The sequence below is a fragment of the Onychomys torridus genome, chromosome 8 (genome assembly GCF_903995425.1).
Source record: "Onychomys torridus chromosome 8, mOncTor1.1, whole genome shotgun sequence".
Lineage (NCBI taxonomy): Eukaryota > Metazoa > Chordata > Mammalia > Rodentia > Cricetidae > Onychomys > Onychomys torridus.
Window position 1 is genome coordinate 94,371,208 of NC_050450.1, and position 17,552 is coordinate 94,388,759.

Below are 17,552 nucleotides of genomic sequence, written 5' to 3' on the forward strand. Positions count from 1 at the left end.
CATACCATCTACAAGAATCTCTTGTCTCCCTGAGGTCTTGCTCAAATGACACGTTCTCTGAGGGGCCTGTAGAAAACTGGAGTCCTTCAGCCCCACCCCAGCCGAGCACTGATCCACTTTCCTGCTGGTTGTCTCCACAGCTCTTCCCACCATGAATTCCTTTCCTGTCTGTGCCACTATTGTCAGGTTATGTCAGGTATGTCAGGGTCTATGACAGTGTCTAAATACTTCATGATAGAGCTCTATACTAATTGTTTAGACATGCCAATTTTGAAATACTTAGTTATAACCATAAGATTAAAATTATATTCCCAACTCATAATATCAATGTGTTACTACTATCTTTGTACAGAAATATAAATTGAAGCTACTGCTATCCAGGGCTTAATTTAATTTTAAAATGTAGTTCTGCTGGGCTTCATCTTATTCATTTAAAATCCTGTCACTTAGAAGGCCGAGGCAAGAAATCAAGAGTTCAAGGTCATCCCTAGCTACACATGGGAGTCTGAGGCCATTCCAGGCTACCGGAGGCTCTGTCTCAACAAAAACAGTAACAATAACAAAAACAAGACAACCCTCCACAGTTCACTCTTTTGTTGTTGTTGTTATTTGTTTTTTGAGTTCAGGCCTTCTTCAGCAATATACAGAATTCAAGGGCAGTTTACGATGCTTAAGATCCTATTTCAAGCTGGATGGTGGTGCACTCCTTTAATCCCAGAACGGAGGCAGAGGCAGGTGGATCTGTGAGTTTGAGGCCAGCCTGGTCTACAGAGTAAGTTCCAGGACAGCCAGGGCTACACAGCAAAGCCCATCTCAAAACAAAACAAAACAAAAAACAAACAAAATCCTATTTCAAACAGGGAAAAAGATATTAATGAAACTACATGATGAGTGCACAGGTTCTATTATATTATCTTTTTTCTTCTTCTTCTTCTCTGAGACAAGGCTTCTTTGTGTAGTTTTGGTGTCTGTCCTGGATCTCGCTCTGTAGACCAGGCTGGCTCGAATTCACAGAGATTCGCCTGGCTCTGCCTCCTGAGTGCTGGAATTAAAGGTGTGCACCACCACCACCGCCCAGCCACAGTTCATTCTTAATGGTAGACATTACTTCAAATGATTAGATCTTAAATAAGTATCACTAACTCATTCCCCCTATTTTTTGGTTTTCTGAAACAGGGTTTCTCTGTGTAACAGGGCCCTGGCTGTCCTGGCGTGTGCCACTACTGCCAGACACACTAACCCATTCTTAAGTGTCATTTAACAATCTCTCTGCTGGGCAGTAGTGGCATCTATCTTAACAGGAGGCAGAGGCAGGTGGGTCTCTGTTAGTTCAAGGCCAGCCTGGTCTACAGAGGGAGTTCTAAGACAGCCAGGGCTACACAAAGAAAAAACAAAACAAAAAACAAAACATAAATGTGTGTGTGTGTGTGTGTGTGTGTGTGTGTGTGTGTGTGTGTGTGTATACACACACAAACATACAATAATTAAAAACAAAACCAATTCCTCTCTGAGCATCTCACCTAAGCTGGGTTCTACTGACTCCATCTATCCATGGCTTTCCCCTACTCTGTTTTCAGGTTGCTGCTCTGTCTCTAGTCCTCCCACACAGGCTACTGCTGGATTAATCTGAAAGCTGAGCATCTGATGAGTCACTCACTTGTTCAAACATGCTAATAGCTCCCAATTTCCTGTTCAATCAATCAGGCTCAACATACCCTGTGGCTCTGGAACTCTCTACCTCCAGTGTATCCCCAGATTCCTGCTGAATGCACCAGCCCTTCCCCCAAATCCTACAACCCTCCCTTTTCTTTGTCAGGCCTGAATCCCAATTCTCCCTCCACCCCAAGCCATGGTCTACTCCTGAAACCATCACATGACCAGCCCACCCTGTGCCCAGATGGGTGCAGGTTCACAGCACACTGTCGGAACCTCCTTAAGCAGTCACAGAACCTTGCTCTACACTGAAGCTCTGTCTTTGCTACCTATGGAGCCTTGAGGACAAGGTCTCCCTTTTTCTTTATGTCCCATACAGTATCTTTCCTAGGTTAAGATTTCTCTCTCTCTCTCTCTCTCTCTCTAGCTGAGGATCGAACCTAGAGCCTTGTGCTTGCTAGGCAAGCACTCTACCACTGAGCTAAATCCCCAATCTCTCTCTCTTTTTTAAGTTTATTTTTATTTCATGTGCATTGGTGTTTTGCCTGCATACATATCTATGTGAGGGTTGTCAGATCCCCTGGAACTGGAGTTATAGACAGTTGTGAGCTGTGTCATGTGGGTGCTGGGAATTGAACTGGGAGATTCTTTTAATACATATTAAGTGGGATGAAAAAAATAGAGAAAATAATTCTTTCATCTCTCAGTAACAGGAAAGAACAAACTGACTGATGTATTTGAGTAAGTAACAGACAAGACAAGCCCCAGTTGTACTTGGGAAATAAAGACTTATGTGCAGTGAGCAGGGGAAGAAGAGAGTGGCTAAGATGTCTGTCTTGCCTTGAAACACTAAAATGGAAGGGCAGGCCCCAACATTCAATGGCCAAAGTATTCTCCCAGTCCTTTGTGACTTTCTTGATTCTCATTTTTGAAATTTAAAAAATTCTGCTTTCATTTTAAAACACTAAAAGGTTTATCTGAAGGCGAGACTGTACACATGAGCTCTCAGAGCCTAGACTACAAGACGGCACTAAGAATCATCTCTTGGCCACTCACTTCTCATAGTGCTGGTTCTTTGAGTGCCTTAAAGTTCTTGCTGCTCCATGCAGGGCCCAAAGAGGTGGGGCAGGATGACCATAGTACTCAAGCTGCCCTACTATGGATTTGAAACAGGTTTACCACAGTACTGATAAAATGACGTGTGACCTTCTGACATGTGACAATGTTTTTCCATCTGGAACACTGCTTAACAAAGGGAAATAATGCTGTGCTCATGAAAATAGTAAGTCATGGAGAAGTGACAGAAGAAAACACACCAGTCAGACCTGAATTAAGACCAAGACTTACTAATGGACAGAATAACAGAGAGAACACCAAAATCCCCAAATCTGAGTTGGGCATGGCTTTGTCTGGGAAGATTGCTTTGGAAATTAAGTAGGATAAACTCCCCAGTGGTAGAGCTCCCCACCGCTGACTACTGACCAACACCAGAAGAGAATGATAGCAATATGAGGAAGGGTTAAATGAGAACCAGCCTCATTTCAATGGCTTAGGAAAGTGGTTAAGTTGGGTGAATGTCAAATCTTACAGGCCACGGTAATTTCAGGCTCTATAAAAAACAAGTGAGTAACTGAAAGGTTTGAGAAGTTATCTTCTTATAATTATGATTATAAGACTCTGATCATTAGAACTTAACAAATTTAATGCAGAAGGTCTTCAGAAAGCAGCCAGAGCTAATAATAGAAAAGCCTAGAGCTTTTTAGAGTCTGGACAGAAGCAATGAAGCATAAAGATAAGATAGTCTCCTCATGTGCTGTGTCCAGTGGCAAGTCATAGCGGTTGAGGCTGTAAAGTCACCTCTGAGTAGAAGTCCTTCTCCTCTTTTTAGTTCATTCTCTGTCTTAGATCACTAAACAACATGTAACCATTTTCTCCTGGACTATGTTTACTTGGCAGCAGCTAAGCAAATTTCTACAGCACTCAAGGGCAATCCGAATTACCTTCTTTTAAAGTCCACTTGATGGAGCCTGTCCTCTTGCTGACAGCATGCAAACTTCCATCCAGGGTCGAAACAAACAACAGGGTTTCGGGCAGTGTTACCGTGCTGGCACTTCCAAAACTCTGCAACGAGACAGACAGGATTTTCATGTCAATCCACTTCTTCACCTTGGACATGTATAATCAGAAACTCCTCAAAATCATCCTTCATATGATCATCCATCCTCCAGACACAGAAACCAAGGCTGGAGAGCCTACATTCTTATCAAGAGCACATGTCCAGATAAGAGCTGAGTCACTTTATCCTAAGTGTTGATCCTTCCCACAACAGACCAACAGGTCTATAATCTAACATGACAAAAAATTCTGAAACAACCCATGGGCAACTTCCCCTGAAATGGGGGGAGGGAGTTTGGTCAGCTCTCCAGCTCCCCTCTCTTGGGTCTATTTTATTCTAGAAAACTTTCACATGTTATGAGTTCATAATAGAAGAATAACAACATTTTCTCATCTACCAAGAAATGTTTTTTAAGCATAGAATTAGAGGAATACATTTAAAGTAAAGTAGGAAATCAGCCTTTGTTATATAAACATAATATATGCTAAAATATCGATATTCTTAGGCTGGAGAGGTAGCTCAGCAATTAGAGGCACTCTCTGTTCTTCCAGAGGACCCTAGTTCAACTCCCAGTACCTATGTTAGGCATTCACAACTGCTTATACTCCAGCTCTAGAGGATCTGATGTCCTCTTCTGGAATCCATGGGAGTAAGTTCCAGGACAGTCAGGGCTGTTATACAGAGAAACCCTGTCTTGAAAAAAACTAAAGTAAAAAAATAAAACATCAAGATTCCAATGTGGGGGCTGGAGAGATGGCTCAGAGGTTAAGAGCACTGACTGTTTTTCTAGAGGTCCTGAGTTCAATTCTCAGCAACCACATGGTGGCTAATAACCATCTGTAATGAGATCTGGCGCCCTCTTCTGGCCTGCAGGCATACATGAAGGCAGAATACTGTATACTTAATAAATAAAATTTTAAAAGTATATATATTCCAGTGTAATTTATAATCATATAAATTAAAGCTGTTATTGAGGAAATTGACAAAATGCCTAACTCCAAACTTTTCTTCACAATCAAAATACAATTTAAAGTCTATCTCTTTTGTTCAATAAATTGTGACAATGGAGAGCCAGATGTGGCAGTTCATGTTTGTGGTCCCAGCAATTTGAAGGAAAAACAAGAAAGTTATGAGTAAAAGATCAGCTTGGGCTACATAGCAAGACCCTGTCTCCAAAAAAATGTAATAAAAATTAAAAATTATTTTGTTTTTAGATTAAAAAAAATTCATGTGTAGGAATGTTTGCCTACATGTGTATGTAAGTGTACCACCATGGGTACCTGGTGTCTGAGAGGCCAGAAGAAGGCACTGAATCCTGGAACTGGGGTTCCAGAGGGTTCTGAGTTGCCATCTGGGTGCTGAGATACCCAACCTGGGTCCTCTGGAAGAGCAGATAGCGCTCTTAACCACTGAGCCATCTCTCCAGCCCCAAGGTGAGAATGTTAAAGCAGAACATTTCAGGGCAGGGAGTGTAGCTCCGCGGCACAGCAGTCACCTAGTGTGTGTGAAGCCTTGAGTTCAATTCCCAACAGTGAAAATTGAGATTAAAAAAATCCAAAGAGGACCTCAGCAGTCTTGCAAAGGGTCTGACCTTGGTTCTCAGTGCCCACACTGGGCAGCTCACAACTGCCTGTAACTGCAGCTACAGAGGAGGCTATGTCTCTGTACTCCACAGGCACCTGCGTCCACATGCACATACCCACATACATACACATAATTTCACATCTAAAGACTATGAAAATTATCTTTATTACCCACTGCTAGTAGCAGAGAGAGATATTAGTATAATCTTTCTTACAAATAATTGTGAAAGAGGACAAAATAACAGTTCTGTAGTGGGTAGCCATCCCAGCATTGGCCTGGAAGTTCCAACCCCCATTGAGGCTTCAGTAATGATCACGCCCACAAGGCGGGGCAGAGGAGGGAGCGGAAGACCGAGGATCAAGAGGAGGTCGCTCTCTTGGTTCGGGGACGCTGGACGCAGGAGGTGACCGAGCAGAGTTCTCCAGAGAACACCAACGGACTGTGCTATACCTTTGCCAGACCCTGCAACCTACCCCTTCATTTGTAAGTTACCCTACAAAATAAACCTCCCTTTTAACTACGTGGAGTGGCCTTAATAATTTCACCAATACAGTTCCTTTGACATTTTCATACGGGTGTCATTGGACTTTACTTATATTCACTCAGATCATTTCCCCTGTTCCCCACCACATATACTCACACTCACACACATACTGGTTCCATTCCTCCCCTTCCCTTTTCCTATGGGAAAGCATAAAGAAGTATCCCATACTTCAGATCCTATGTTTCAACTTCTACACACTAACGAAAAAATTCCTGATATTGAAAAATCTCTGGGGCACAGTGACATACTTTTTTTGTTTTTAGTTTTTTTTTATGTTTTGGTTTTTTTGTTGTTGTTGTTTTTAGAGACAGGGTTTCTCTGTGTAGTTTTGGTGCCTGTCCGAGATCTCACTCTGTAGACCAGGCTGGCCTCGAACTCACAGAGATCCTCCTGCCTCTGCCTCAGAGTGCTGGGAATACAGGCGTGCGCCATTGCTGCCTGGCTACATACTATTATTTTAATGAACTCAAATTTCTAATATTTAAAAAGCTGAAACAAACTGAGATATAGCTCAACAACAAATTTTACATATGTATTAGCACAGACTTTAAATCTATGATATAGAAAATAAGTGAAAAATACTGAACCCAAACCTTAGTGTACACTATGGTGCTAATTATACTGGATGGAGTCTGTCTGTGTGTCCTCTGGCATTGCTAGGATCTGTACCCTCACCACAGGATTTCCACAGGTCTGTCACATGCACCCACATATGTGGATGGCAGTTGGTAGTTTCCTAGATAAAATTGCCCCGTTGGGTGGGCCCACTCAGCTGTGCCACACTTTTGTAATGGACTTTGTTTTTCCTTTGTCACTATCCCACAAATTACCTAGTTCTACTGTGTGTGTGTGTGGGGGGGGGCGGTATCTTGAATTTAAGCAGGCCAGCAATGCTTGCTTAAACTGTAATATGTGAATTTTGGTATAAGCACTCTTTTTAGAATATGAGAATAGTTGTCTTTTCATATTAAAAACAAAAGGATTGGGCAGTTACTTGTGAATGGGAGCCTGGCCCAGAACCTCCTCACTCTCTTAAGAATCTTAAAAGATAGGACCTGATGGTTCTCTTTAGGGCAACCTAGGACAAATACTCCAGGCCCTGCATTCCTTTCCCTTGGGGAGACCCACTGGAGGTCCCAGCAGGGGTGATGTTGGAGCAGCTGCCAGAACTTGGCTCATCCTCTGGAGTGCTGGCCTGGGGGGTGGGAGGTGCAGACTTTGCTTTGATATGGCCCCGGCCTTCTCTGGAGGGGGTAAAAGAGCCAACTTTCCTCCTGCCTGCAGGCTCTGTTATCTGTGCAGGGCCTGGAGTTTGAGGAAGAATTAAAGCCTGCTTTTAGTTCTACCTGAGGAACCCGGAAATTGGACTAAGAGGGAAACCACAGTGGCCTCAGGGTGGTACCGGTCCTCTCTGAGGATCTAAAGGTCACTGTTTGGGAATGGCTGAAATCATTTTGGCTCATAGGGTCCAGAGGGTAACATGCTACAAGTGGCCCTGCCCTCCTCCCCTGACATGAGAAAACTGCATGGCCAGAGTAAATAGTTACCAAAGAGATAACCACTGTGTAAAACCAGTCTTAGAGCCCATGCAGGAACCGAGTCCTTCTGGGCAGCGAAAGTAGGAAATAATAAAATGGAAGAGTTGTGTAGTTTTTCACCATATGGAAAAAGCTGTATGAGAGAAAGACAAGAGGAAGCCTGAGGAGAAACTTGGCTCAAAGACAGTGAGAGAATGTCTCCCTTCCATTGTTCCCTGGACCTCAGCAAAGGCTTTCCTTAAGCTCAAAGACGCTCGTTGAAAACAAACTCGCATTTGTGTGAGTCGGCAGGAATTGGGTCTCTGCTACTTGTTCCAAGTAGTCCATACCCCCATACTTCTATTTAACCCATGCGGCAGTTTTACAACCTCTGTAACTCCAGTCCCAAGTGATATACAGTCCTCTTCTGGCCTCTGTGGGCACTAGGTAACCATGCAAACATATGTTCAGGCAAACACTCATACACATAAACAAAAATAAATTAAAACAAAACAAACAAAAAACCAGAGTGCTCAGGAGATCAGGATTTTTGCCACCAAGCCTGATGAACTGAGTTCACTCTCCAGTATCCACATTGTAGAGGGGGAGCCACTCATTTGAGTTGTCCTTTGACCCACATAGATGTACTATGGCACATGTGTCTACTAGAAATAGAAAACATTGGGTTGGGGATTTAGCTCAGTGGTAGAGTGCTTGCCTAGCAAGCGCAAGGCCCTGGGTTCAATCCTCAGCTCAAAAAAATAAAATAAAATAAAAAATAAAAATAAAAAATAAAACACACACGAAAACACCCAACAAACTTAATTATAAATAAATAAATAACACAGAGAAGCCAGGCGGTGGTGGTGTATGCCTTTAATCCCAGCACGCAGGGGCAGAGGCAGGCAGAGTCCAGCATGATCTACAGACTGAGTTTAGGACAGCCAAGGCTACACAGAAAAACTGCCTCAAAAAACCAAAGTAAGGGCTGGAGAGATGGCTCAGCCATTAAAGGCTAGGCTCACAACCAAAAATATAAAAAAAAAAACAAAGTAAATAAATTAAATAAATAAACAAAATCACAGAGACATGATAAAGAAAATATTACAAAATTATAGCACTAGCATTTTCTCCTCCATTTTCTGAAAACACACAAGTTTAATGGCACTCATGAGCACCTGAGTTCAGGGGGCACACTTCCAATTTCAGGATACCAGGTAACTCTGCCACCTCTGATTATTAGTAGTTACCAAAGGAACAAAGGTTTAGAGAGGCAGAAGTCTCCTAATCAGAGTTTGAGCATCTAGAAGAATAAGAGAGTTGTCATTATTACTGAATATTTCTATTGCATAGAAAATGCCCCAAATATCTCACCACAGTAGTAGAGTTTAAAACACTTGAACATTAGTGCTCCTTTCCTACAATGTGGAGACAAAAGCCATCTACTTTGTTTGAATAGCTTGGAAACGCAGGAAAAGCAATGGTCTGTGGTTGACTGGTGAACCACAATAGAGCACTCATCACACAACTTGCGTAGATCTCAAAACACAAGGTTTGGAGAGAAGCTAGATTAGTCACTGAGCTCTGGCTGTCAGTTAGATGTCCACAGTGACCTCATGACCCTCGCCAAGCTTGGCAGGTTTTGCTCTTGACTGATTCAAATTGGGTGTCCCTGGGGAGCCATTATACCTGTCCCTCTCCACCCCTCCTCTTGAGACAGGGTCTCACTATGTAGCCTATTATACTCTCATAAGATAAATATGCAATTATAAATTTCCTGTTTTTTCAAAACCTCAAGCATAATTTATCCCGCCCTTTGAGAAAGGCCCTTACATAGCCCAGGCTGGCCTTGGACTCTCTATATAGCCAATGATAATACTGCCTCCATCATCCCTGGAGATCAAACCTAGGGCTTCATTTGTACTAGGGAAACACTCTACCAATTAAGCTTCCTTCCCAGGCCTTCAGCAATTTTTTAAACATGAAAATATCTACCCCTAAATATAGTTGCTATAACTAATATGAATAAATATCCTCCTAGATGTCTTTTGTGATACTGATCGTGGCCGAGAACTATTTGTACCGGAACACTGAAAAACACTGCTTCATGATAATGAGCATGTCCATTACCTTTGCCTAGCCATTCCCGCCTCTGGTACTCAGTATTTTTTTTCTACAACAGATGAAAAACAGGAACAGACCCTACAGCTATACATGATAGTTTCCAGAGGGCTTGAAAATGGAAAAAGGTCAAACCTACTTCTGTTTATGCTATCTGGAAACTAACTGGTGTTTAAAACTATACATGTACACCCTTAGCTTGAAGATGTAGAAAGTGACCAATCAGGAAACCTGCAGTGGTTAGAACAATAGGGACAGGTATTTTAGTCTCCCCTCAAACTGAACATCCACTAGTTCCCAAAGGCTCCAGGCTCTGTCCATCTAGCCCTATCATATAAGGTGACCAGAATCACTGTGGAAATACATAGCCTTTGAAGCCCCTCAAATCAGATGACTTTTTCCAAAGTGATCTATGCTGGATACAAACTACACTGTCCCATTTCTGAGACTGGAGCATAAAAGAGGACTGAGATTGCTGTTCCATTTATAAACTCCCTCAAAACACACACACACACACACACACACACACACACACACACACACATGCACTCACTTTTCAAGACCTACTTTTAAAAAAAAAAAAACAAAAAAAAAACCAGAGTTTCTCTGTAGCCCTGGCTATCCTGGAACTTGCTCTGTAGACCAGGCTGTCCTTGAACTCAGAGATCCACCTCCCTCTGCTTCCCTAGTGCTGAATTAAAGGCGAAAGCCACCACTGCCTGGCAAGACCCACTATTTTGTAAGTAACTTAAGTGCACATAAATTAAGTCCAAATTGTACATCTTTTAAACCAGCATATTTTATTCCTGGCATTCAGTGGCAGAAGGATCCTCACTGGAACCCTGCTCAGCATGCACTTCAACAAGCCACCTTATCCCATGCAATAATGCAAGGCCCAGCTGAGTCCTGCTGTCCAACATTCTGATTACAAAGGGAAGTTCCACAAAGGCCAGCAGCTTCACCACTGCACGAAACACCACTGACTGCTAATGTAGAGTGTGGAGTAAAAGGCAGGGTGCCAACCACGTGCTGATTCTGTCTTCTCAACTCAACCAATCTTTAGTGGTTCCTACATTAACATATTTTTTTACACATTTTTCCTCCTCCTCCTCCTTTCTCCCCTTCCTTGTTTTTGAGATAGGGTCAAGCAATGTATCTGAGGCCACCTCTGAACTACAATCTTCCTGCCTCAGCTTCTTGAAGCTGGAATTATAGATATGTACTATCACATCCAGTTTAACGCCTTATGTTTAAGGTAAGAAATACCTTTTCTAAAATGCTCTCTGAAATAATCTTATTTGAAAAAGTTGTCAGTGAGGAGAATCAGACTCAAGAAGGGACAGATAGGTATTTAAATAGCCATAAAAACTAATGGAAACCTCTAACAATGGCTTACCAATTTATACATGTGTTTATCTGTGTGCATGTATGTGTGTGGACATACATGTGGAAGCCAGAGGTTGTTGTGAGGTATCTTCTGATGCTTTCCTTTTTTTTTAAAGACAGGTCTCACTGTGCAGCCCTGGCTAGTTTGGAACTCACTAAGTAGAACAGGTGGGCCTCAAACTCACAGAAATCCACATACCTCTGTCTCAAAAATACTGAGGTTAGAGGTGTGTCACCACCTTATTGTCTGAGACAAGGTCTCTCACGGGACCTGGAACTCACCTATTTAGCTAGACTGGCTAGCCATGAAGTCTCATGGATCTTCCTGCCCACTGCTCCCCAGCAATGGGATCACAGGCTTACTCAAAACACACACATTCTCTTCTCTCCTCTCCTCTCCTCTCCTCTCCTCCCCTCTCCCTCCCCTCTCCCTCTCCCCCTCCCATCTCTCCCCTCTCTCCTTCACTCTTCTCTCCCTCCATCTCTTTTCCTGGAATGTACAACTGGCCACAACCAAACTGCTTTCTGGAGTGAAAGGACTCTTTACTAGGGCTTAGGTCTATTACTAGTCAACTTGTTCCAGAAGTGAAATAAAAGCAAAGGAGTTAAGAGTTCATTTTGGGGGCTGGAGAGATAGCTCAGTGGTTAAGAGCATTGGCTGCTCTTCCAGGACACAGGTTCAATTCCCAGCACCCACATGGTGGCTCACAAACATCTGCAACTTCAGATCTGACTCCCTCCTCTGGCTCTGAGGGCACTAGGCGTGCAAATAGCACACAGATGTATATGCAGGCAAAACAGCCATACACATAGAACAATTTTCTTTAAAAAAGAATTCATTTTGGTGGGCTGGGGATCTAGCCCAGTTAGTAAAATGCTTGCCTAGCATACATGAAGCCCTATGTTGGATCCATATTACCACATAAACCAGACAGATGCTCATCTATAATCCCAGCACCTCAGTAGTAGAAGCCAAAGGACCAAGAATTCAAGGTTATCCTTGGTTACTGAGGGAATTTGAGGCCAAGGTACATGAGATCCATAGCATCTAAACAAATGGGAAAAAAAAAAAAAAAAAAAAAAGAGCCCATTTTGGTTCACTAATGGATACATAGTACAGTGTTACAGGTAAGACATGAAACAGGTAGGTCAGTAAGACATGTAAGGTTTCCAAAGTGTTTTATTTTACTGCCCAATTTGGAAACACAAACTCTTGATAGCAATTAGATCTGCATGTCTCTAAATGAAAAATAATTAATTTCAAGTGAATTAGAATGTGCTTAAGAATCAGAGTTTGTAATTATTAGCTCTAGCAATAATGCTTAGAAGAAGGAAGGGTATTTTCCAAAGGAAAGCAAGACAAGACCTCACATGTTGATGCAGGGGGATGGACAGCATGTGGTGGATGACAAAGCAGAGGTCAATAACATGTAAGAACAAACAGGCTGGGTTATTCTCTCTTCCTTAGATGAAGTCTTGCTATGTTACCAAAACTGGTCTTTTTAAGGAAAAAAAATGTTTTTAAGATTTAAGCTAGGTAGTGGTGGAGCACGTCTTTAATCTCAGCTTTTTTGGGGGGCAGAGGTAGATGGATTTCTGAATCTGAGGCCAGCCTGGTCTACTGAAGGAGTTCTCAGACATCCAGGACTACACAGAGAAACCCTGTCTTGAAAAACAAATGAATTAACATTTATTTTATGTGTATGAATATTTTGGGTTTTTGTTTGTTTGTTGGTTTTGTTTTGTTTTGTTTTTTGTTTTGTGTTTTGGTTTTCGAGACAGGGTTTCTCTGTGTAGCTTTGCGCCTTTCTTTCCTGGGACTCATTGAGGCCTGAAGAGGGTTAGTTTCCGAGACAGGGTTTCTTCATACATACTCATGTCATTCATACACACACAAGTTATGATAAATAAAAAGTTTTTAAAAAACTGACATTACAGATGGCTAACAAGTGAGCCATTTCACCAAGTCAAGGCTGTTCTTGAACTTGTAGATTCAAGCAATTCTTCATCTCAACCTCTGAGAAGTTGGGCTCATAGGTGCATGCCATCATGCCCAGCTTCAGACTAGATTATTCTGCTGAATCTAACTGGTTGATAATTACAGAAGGGGGAAGGTAGAAGAGGTAACTCAATAGTTAAGAGCACTTGCTCTTGTAGAGGACTCAGGTTAAGTTCCTAATATCCACATGGTAGCTAACAACCACCTGTAACTCCAGTTCTAGAGGATCCTACACCCTCTCTCTTTTGGCCTCTTCATGCACCAGGCATACGTGTAGTGCACATACATACATTCAAGCATTTACACATACATATAAAAATAAATCTTAGCCCAGCAGTACACACGCCTTTAATACTAGCACTTGAGAGGCAGAGGCAGGTGGATCTCTGTGAGTTCAAGGCCAGCCTGGTCTACAGAGCCAGTTCCAGGACAGCCAGGGCTACACAGAGAAACCCTGTCACAAAAAAAACAAAATGAATAAATAAATCTTTTCCCTAAAAAAAAAAAAAAAAATTTACAGCATGGGTTCACCGATTTTTTTTTTTTTTTTTTTTTAAGACAAGGTCTCTCTGTGTAGCCCTGGCTGACCTAGAACTTCTCTGTAGACCAGGCTACCCTGGAACTCAGAGATCTGCCTGCCTCTGCCTCCTGAATGCAGGGATTAAAGGTGTGCGTCACCACTGCCTGGCCCAGAGTCACTGATTTTTAAAGAATATCAGAAAGACACTTTCCTGGTATGCTATCACAGAATCCAGACCTGTAGTATTTAAATAAACAAATAAACTAAATTAAACAAAACACCTGTGCAGCATGTCAATCCAGCAGCAAATTCCTCAGAGTAGTATCCTATAACAGAGAACCTTGACAGATATCTTAAAAAACATTTGTATCTACGATTCTACTGGTACAATATTACTTCCTATAAGGGCAAACAAAGCCTGGCTATTGGAGATTCTGATTTTTTATAAAAGTATTCAGGAGAATTCAATTATTTTATCATTTGATCACATGGTAAGAGACTGTGCCCAACAAAGGCCAAAAGGCCATCAAGAATTCACAACAGCAGGGCCAGGCGATGGCTCAGCAGGTAAAGGCACCCGACAACCTGAGTTTGATCTCCAGGACCCACGTGGCAGAAGAAGAGAACCAATTCCTGCAAGCTGTCCTCTGACTTCGCACACGTGCCCACACGTCATTCATACACACATGACTTACGATAAATAAAATAGTTTTTAAAAAAGAATTCACAGAGCCAGGAGCACGGGCTCTCTGAGTTTAAGGACAGCCTGGTCTACAAAGCCAGTTCCAGGACAGCCAGAACTACATAGACAAACCCTGTCTCGGAAAGAAAAAAAAAAAAAAAAACAGGCCAGGCAGTGGTGGCGCATGCCTTTCATCCCAGCACCCAGCACTCAGGAAGCAGAGACAAGCAGATCTCTGTGAGTTTGAGGCCAGCCTGGGCTACAGAGTGAGTTCCAGGACAGCCAGGGCTACACAGAGAAACCCTGTGTCAAACAAACAACAAACAAAAAAAGAATTCACAACAGCAGCAGAAGACAGAAACCAGTGTCTGGTAAGAGCACAAATCCATTACATTAAAGCCCAGCTCTCCAACTACAGCCCTCTCTATACCAAAGAAAGCCCACAAGACCACAGAGGACCAAGCCTCTTGCATAGCCCAGGGAAGTGGGCTAACTTCTCAAGCAAAAGGTCTGTCTTTAAGAAAGGCCTGCTGACATCAGAACACTAGTGTGAGACTTTTATCGCCTCCTCGTGTCTAGTTTTAAGGATTTCAGAACGATCCTAAATCATTCCAAATTCTGTCATGCTGCGCTTACCTGTGGTGTCACCAATAATCCATCAACCATTCAGTTCCTTCTAACCAGCCCACTGACTGTTACCTTTCCTGATAGTGTGTCAAGAAAGGTAACAATGACATTTGCTTTGGATGGGAGTCAGGTGTCTTAGCTAGGATTGTAGTAAAGGCAAAGCCTACCTAACTGAACATACTGTGTGGCTTCCCATGAAGCAGCTGAGAGAGTTAAGCTAGTATTTGTGGCAACTTTAGGGTGTGGTGTAATTAACCACCACCCAAGACAGTTACAACTCTTCAGTTCTGGCTATCCCTCTGCTTTACCGGATCTGATAAAAGGTACTTCTTCCTAAGTCCACTTTATTCCTGAGCACAAAGGTGGCTGCTTTCACAATAGGTGATTGAACCCCTCAACTGTTTGTAGGGTTCAAGGCTCAGTCTAAGTTCAGTCTATGCAGTTCTGGTCTTCGGGGTCATTCCACCACACTCTGTCAGGAAACCCTCTACCACACCATAGACCAGAAAACAGCCTTGTTCTTAGGGTGGATCAAATCCCAGGAGTGGGATCAAATGCCTGAGGAGTACCAGGGAGCTAGGCCAAATCACTCATTTTATAGATACAAAACCAAAAACCCAAGGTGACAGGATCACTTAAGAGCCGAGCCTTAGGGTGCAGGTGTTGCCACTGTATTCTGATGTCTTCACTAAAGAGAGATAACTGCAATTTAAATCTTGTAACAATTAAGAAACCTGCCAGCTTTACCTCTCCTGATAGAGAAGTACCTCATCTAGACTAACAATGAGCTGGTTAGACTCCAGATTTGTAAAACGCACCAGCCTTTCTTCTAAAAGCCAAATTCCTCTTGAATATGGATACTTATGTACAGTTTAACCTATTATTAAGGAGTTCTTATATGGAAATCCCAAAGGGAAAATAAGTCTCAATTACACAGCAAAATTTTCAGTCCTGATAATAATCTGAAACTGTCAATTTCGCTCTTTATACTTAGAGATTCCTTGGGGCAGAGGGTGGAAACAAAGGGACGAGGTCAAAGAGAAAGTGGGTAGGTGCTCTAGTGAAATTTAAATTATCTACAAACAACTGTATTTATGACATAATTGCCACCTACACTTGCCAGATGTTGCCAAACATTATGATAAAAGTTAAACAGCATGAAATACTCTGGTTCAGACACCTGGCCAGAGCCCAGAAGAATCCCCAGGTCTGAAATACACTGGCAGGCTATCTACCTTTACCAACTAAGTCCACAATACCACTGTCCTTTCTCCAGTTTGGACTGATTTAATCACATGACTCCACATAACACAGATCAAAAGCAGAGCTGCTTATGCTACTGAGATATGTAATGTTTGAGATGAAAGGACCAACACATCACCTCCCAACCCTCTCATTGCACAGGAAAAGAAATCAGGCCCACAGAGGGGAAGTGACCTGCCCAAGTCACCACAGACAGTTAACCATAGACACAGGGTGGGCTCAAGGCTCCACCTCCCAGTCTGCTCTTTCGCCCGCTGCCCCTAAACTATCATTTTACTACTTTAAATCATAGTTCTCTAAGAGCCATAAGCCTAAATTATTTCAGGCCTGAAATTCCACTTAGAACCCTGTTGGGATAGATGAGGATCAGCATTCTACTTTGATATAAGGGTTAGATCTCTCTAAGGAGACTAAAATATAATTTACAAAATCTCTAAAGTTGCATACTTTCTATACAGGACAGCAAATTAGACGGGGTGGGGGGTGTCTTTTTTTTTTTTTTTTTTTTTTTTTAAATATATGTGAGTTTGCCTGCACATATGTCTGTGCTTGGTACCTAGGAAGGCCAGAAGATGACATTGAATCCCCTGAAACTGTAGTAGTGGACGATGGTTAGCCATCATGTGAGTGCTGGGAACTGAACCTGGGTCCTCTGGAAGAGCAGCCAAGTGCTCTTACTCACTAAGTCATCTCTCTAGCCCTGAAGATGAGGTCTTTTAAAAAAATGTTCTAGATGAAAATTCCTGAAATTCTACTATCCATATAAGTTGGTGAGAATAATATTACAAAAAGTCATAGCCTGACCATCATAAAAAAATTCCTACAGCACACACACAAATCCAATCCAGACCTTTTCCTAATTAAAAAAAAAAAATATGTTTTAAATGACATTAAAATTTATAGGGGTTGGGGATTTAGCTCAGTGGTAGAGCACTTGCCTACCAAGTGCAAGGCCCTGGGTTCGATCTTCAGCTCTGCAAAAATATATAAATAAATAAATAGATTGATAGATAAACTGGGGAAAAAAATTTATATACTTAAAGTGTACAACATGTTTTGATAAACATTATAGGATGGATAATCTAATTATAATTAACAATTCCACTGCTTATGCCAGGCACTGGTGGCGCACGCCTTTAATAATCCCAGCACTCGGGAGGCAGAGGCAGGTGGATCTTTGTGAGTTCGAGGCCAACCTGGTCTACAGAGTGAGATCCAGGAAAGGTGCAAAGCTCCACAGAGAAACCCTATCTTGAAAAACAAAAAAACAAAAACAAAACAATTCCACTGCTTGACATTTCATCTTGTGTGTATGTGGTAAGAATATTTATTATCTAGTCTCTTAACAATTTTCAAGGACAGGCAAGATGGCTCAGCAAATAAAGGCACTTGCTGCCAAGCCTGAAAACCTGAGATCAATCTCATGAATCTACATGATGGTAAAAGAGAATATATAATTGTCCTCTGACCTTCACATGCATGCATAAATAGGTATGCAGACACATATAAAAAATTACCTAGGGGTTGGGGATTTAGTTCA

At 42.1% G+C, this 17,552-nt stretch overlaps 1 protein-coding gene across 2 annotated transcripts in view; it reads right to left on the minus strand.

Moving 5' to 3' along the window:
• The window catches only part of Ern1 (endoplasmic reticulum to nucleus signaling 1), a 101,029-nt gene that overhangs the window by 63,035 nt on the left and 20,442 nt on the right, over nucleotides 1-17,552 (minus strand). For both annotated transcript variants that reach the window (XM_036197068.1, XM_036197067.1), the window contains exon 2: nucleotides 3,654-3,774. In XM_036197068.1, the coding sequence (XP_036052961.1) occupies nucleotides 3,654-3,774 (121 nt within the window). The remainder of the gene's footprint in view (nucleotides 1-3,653; nucleotides 3,775-17,552) is intronic.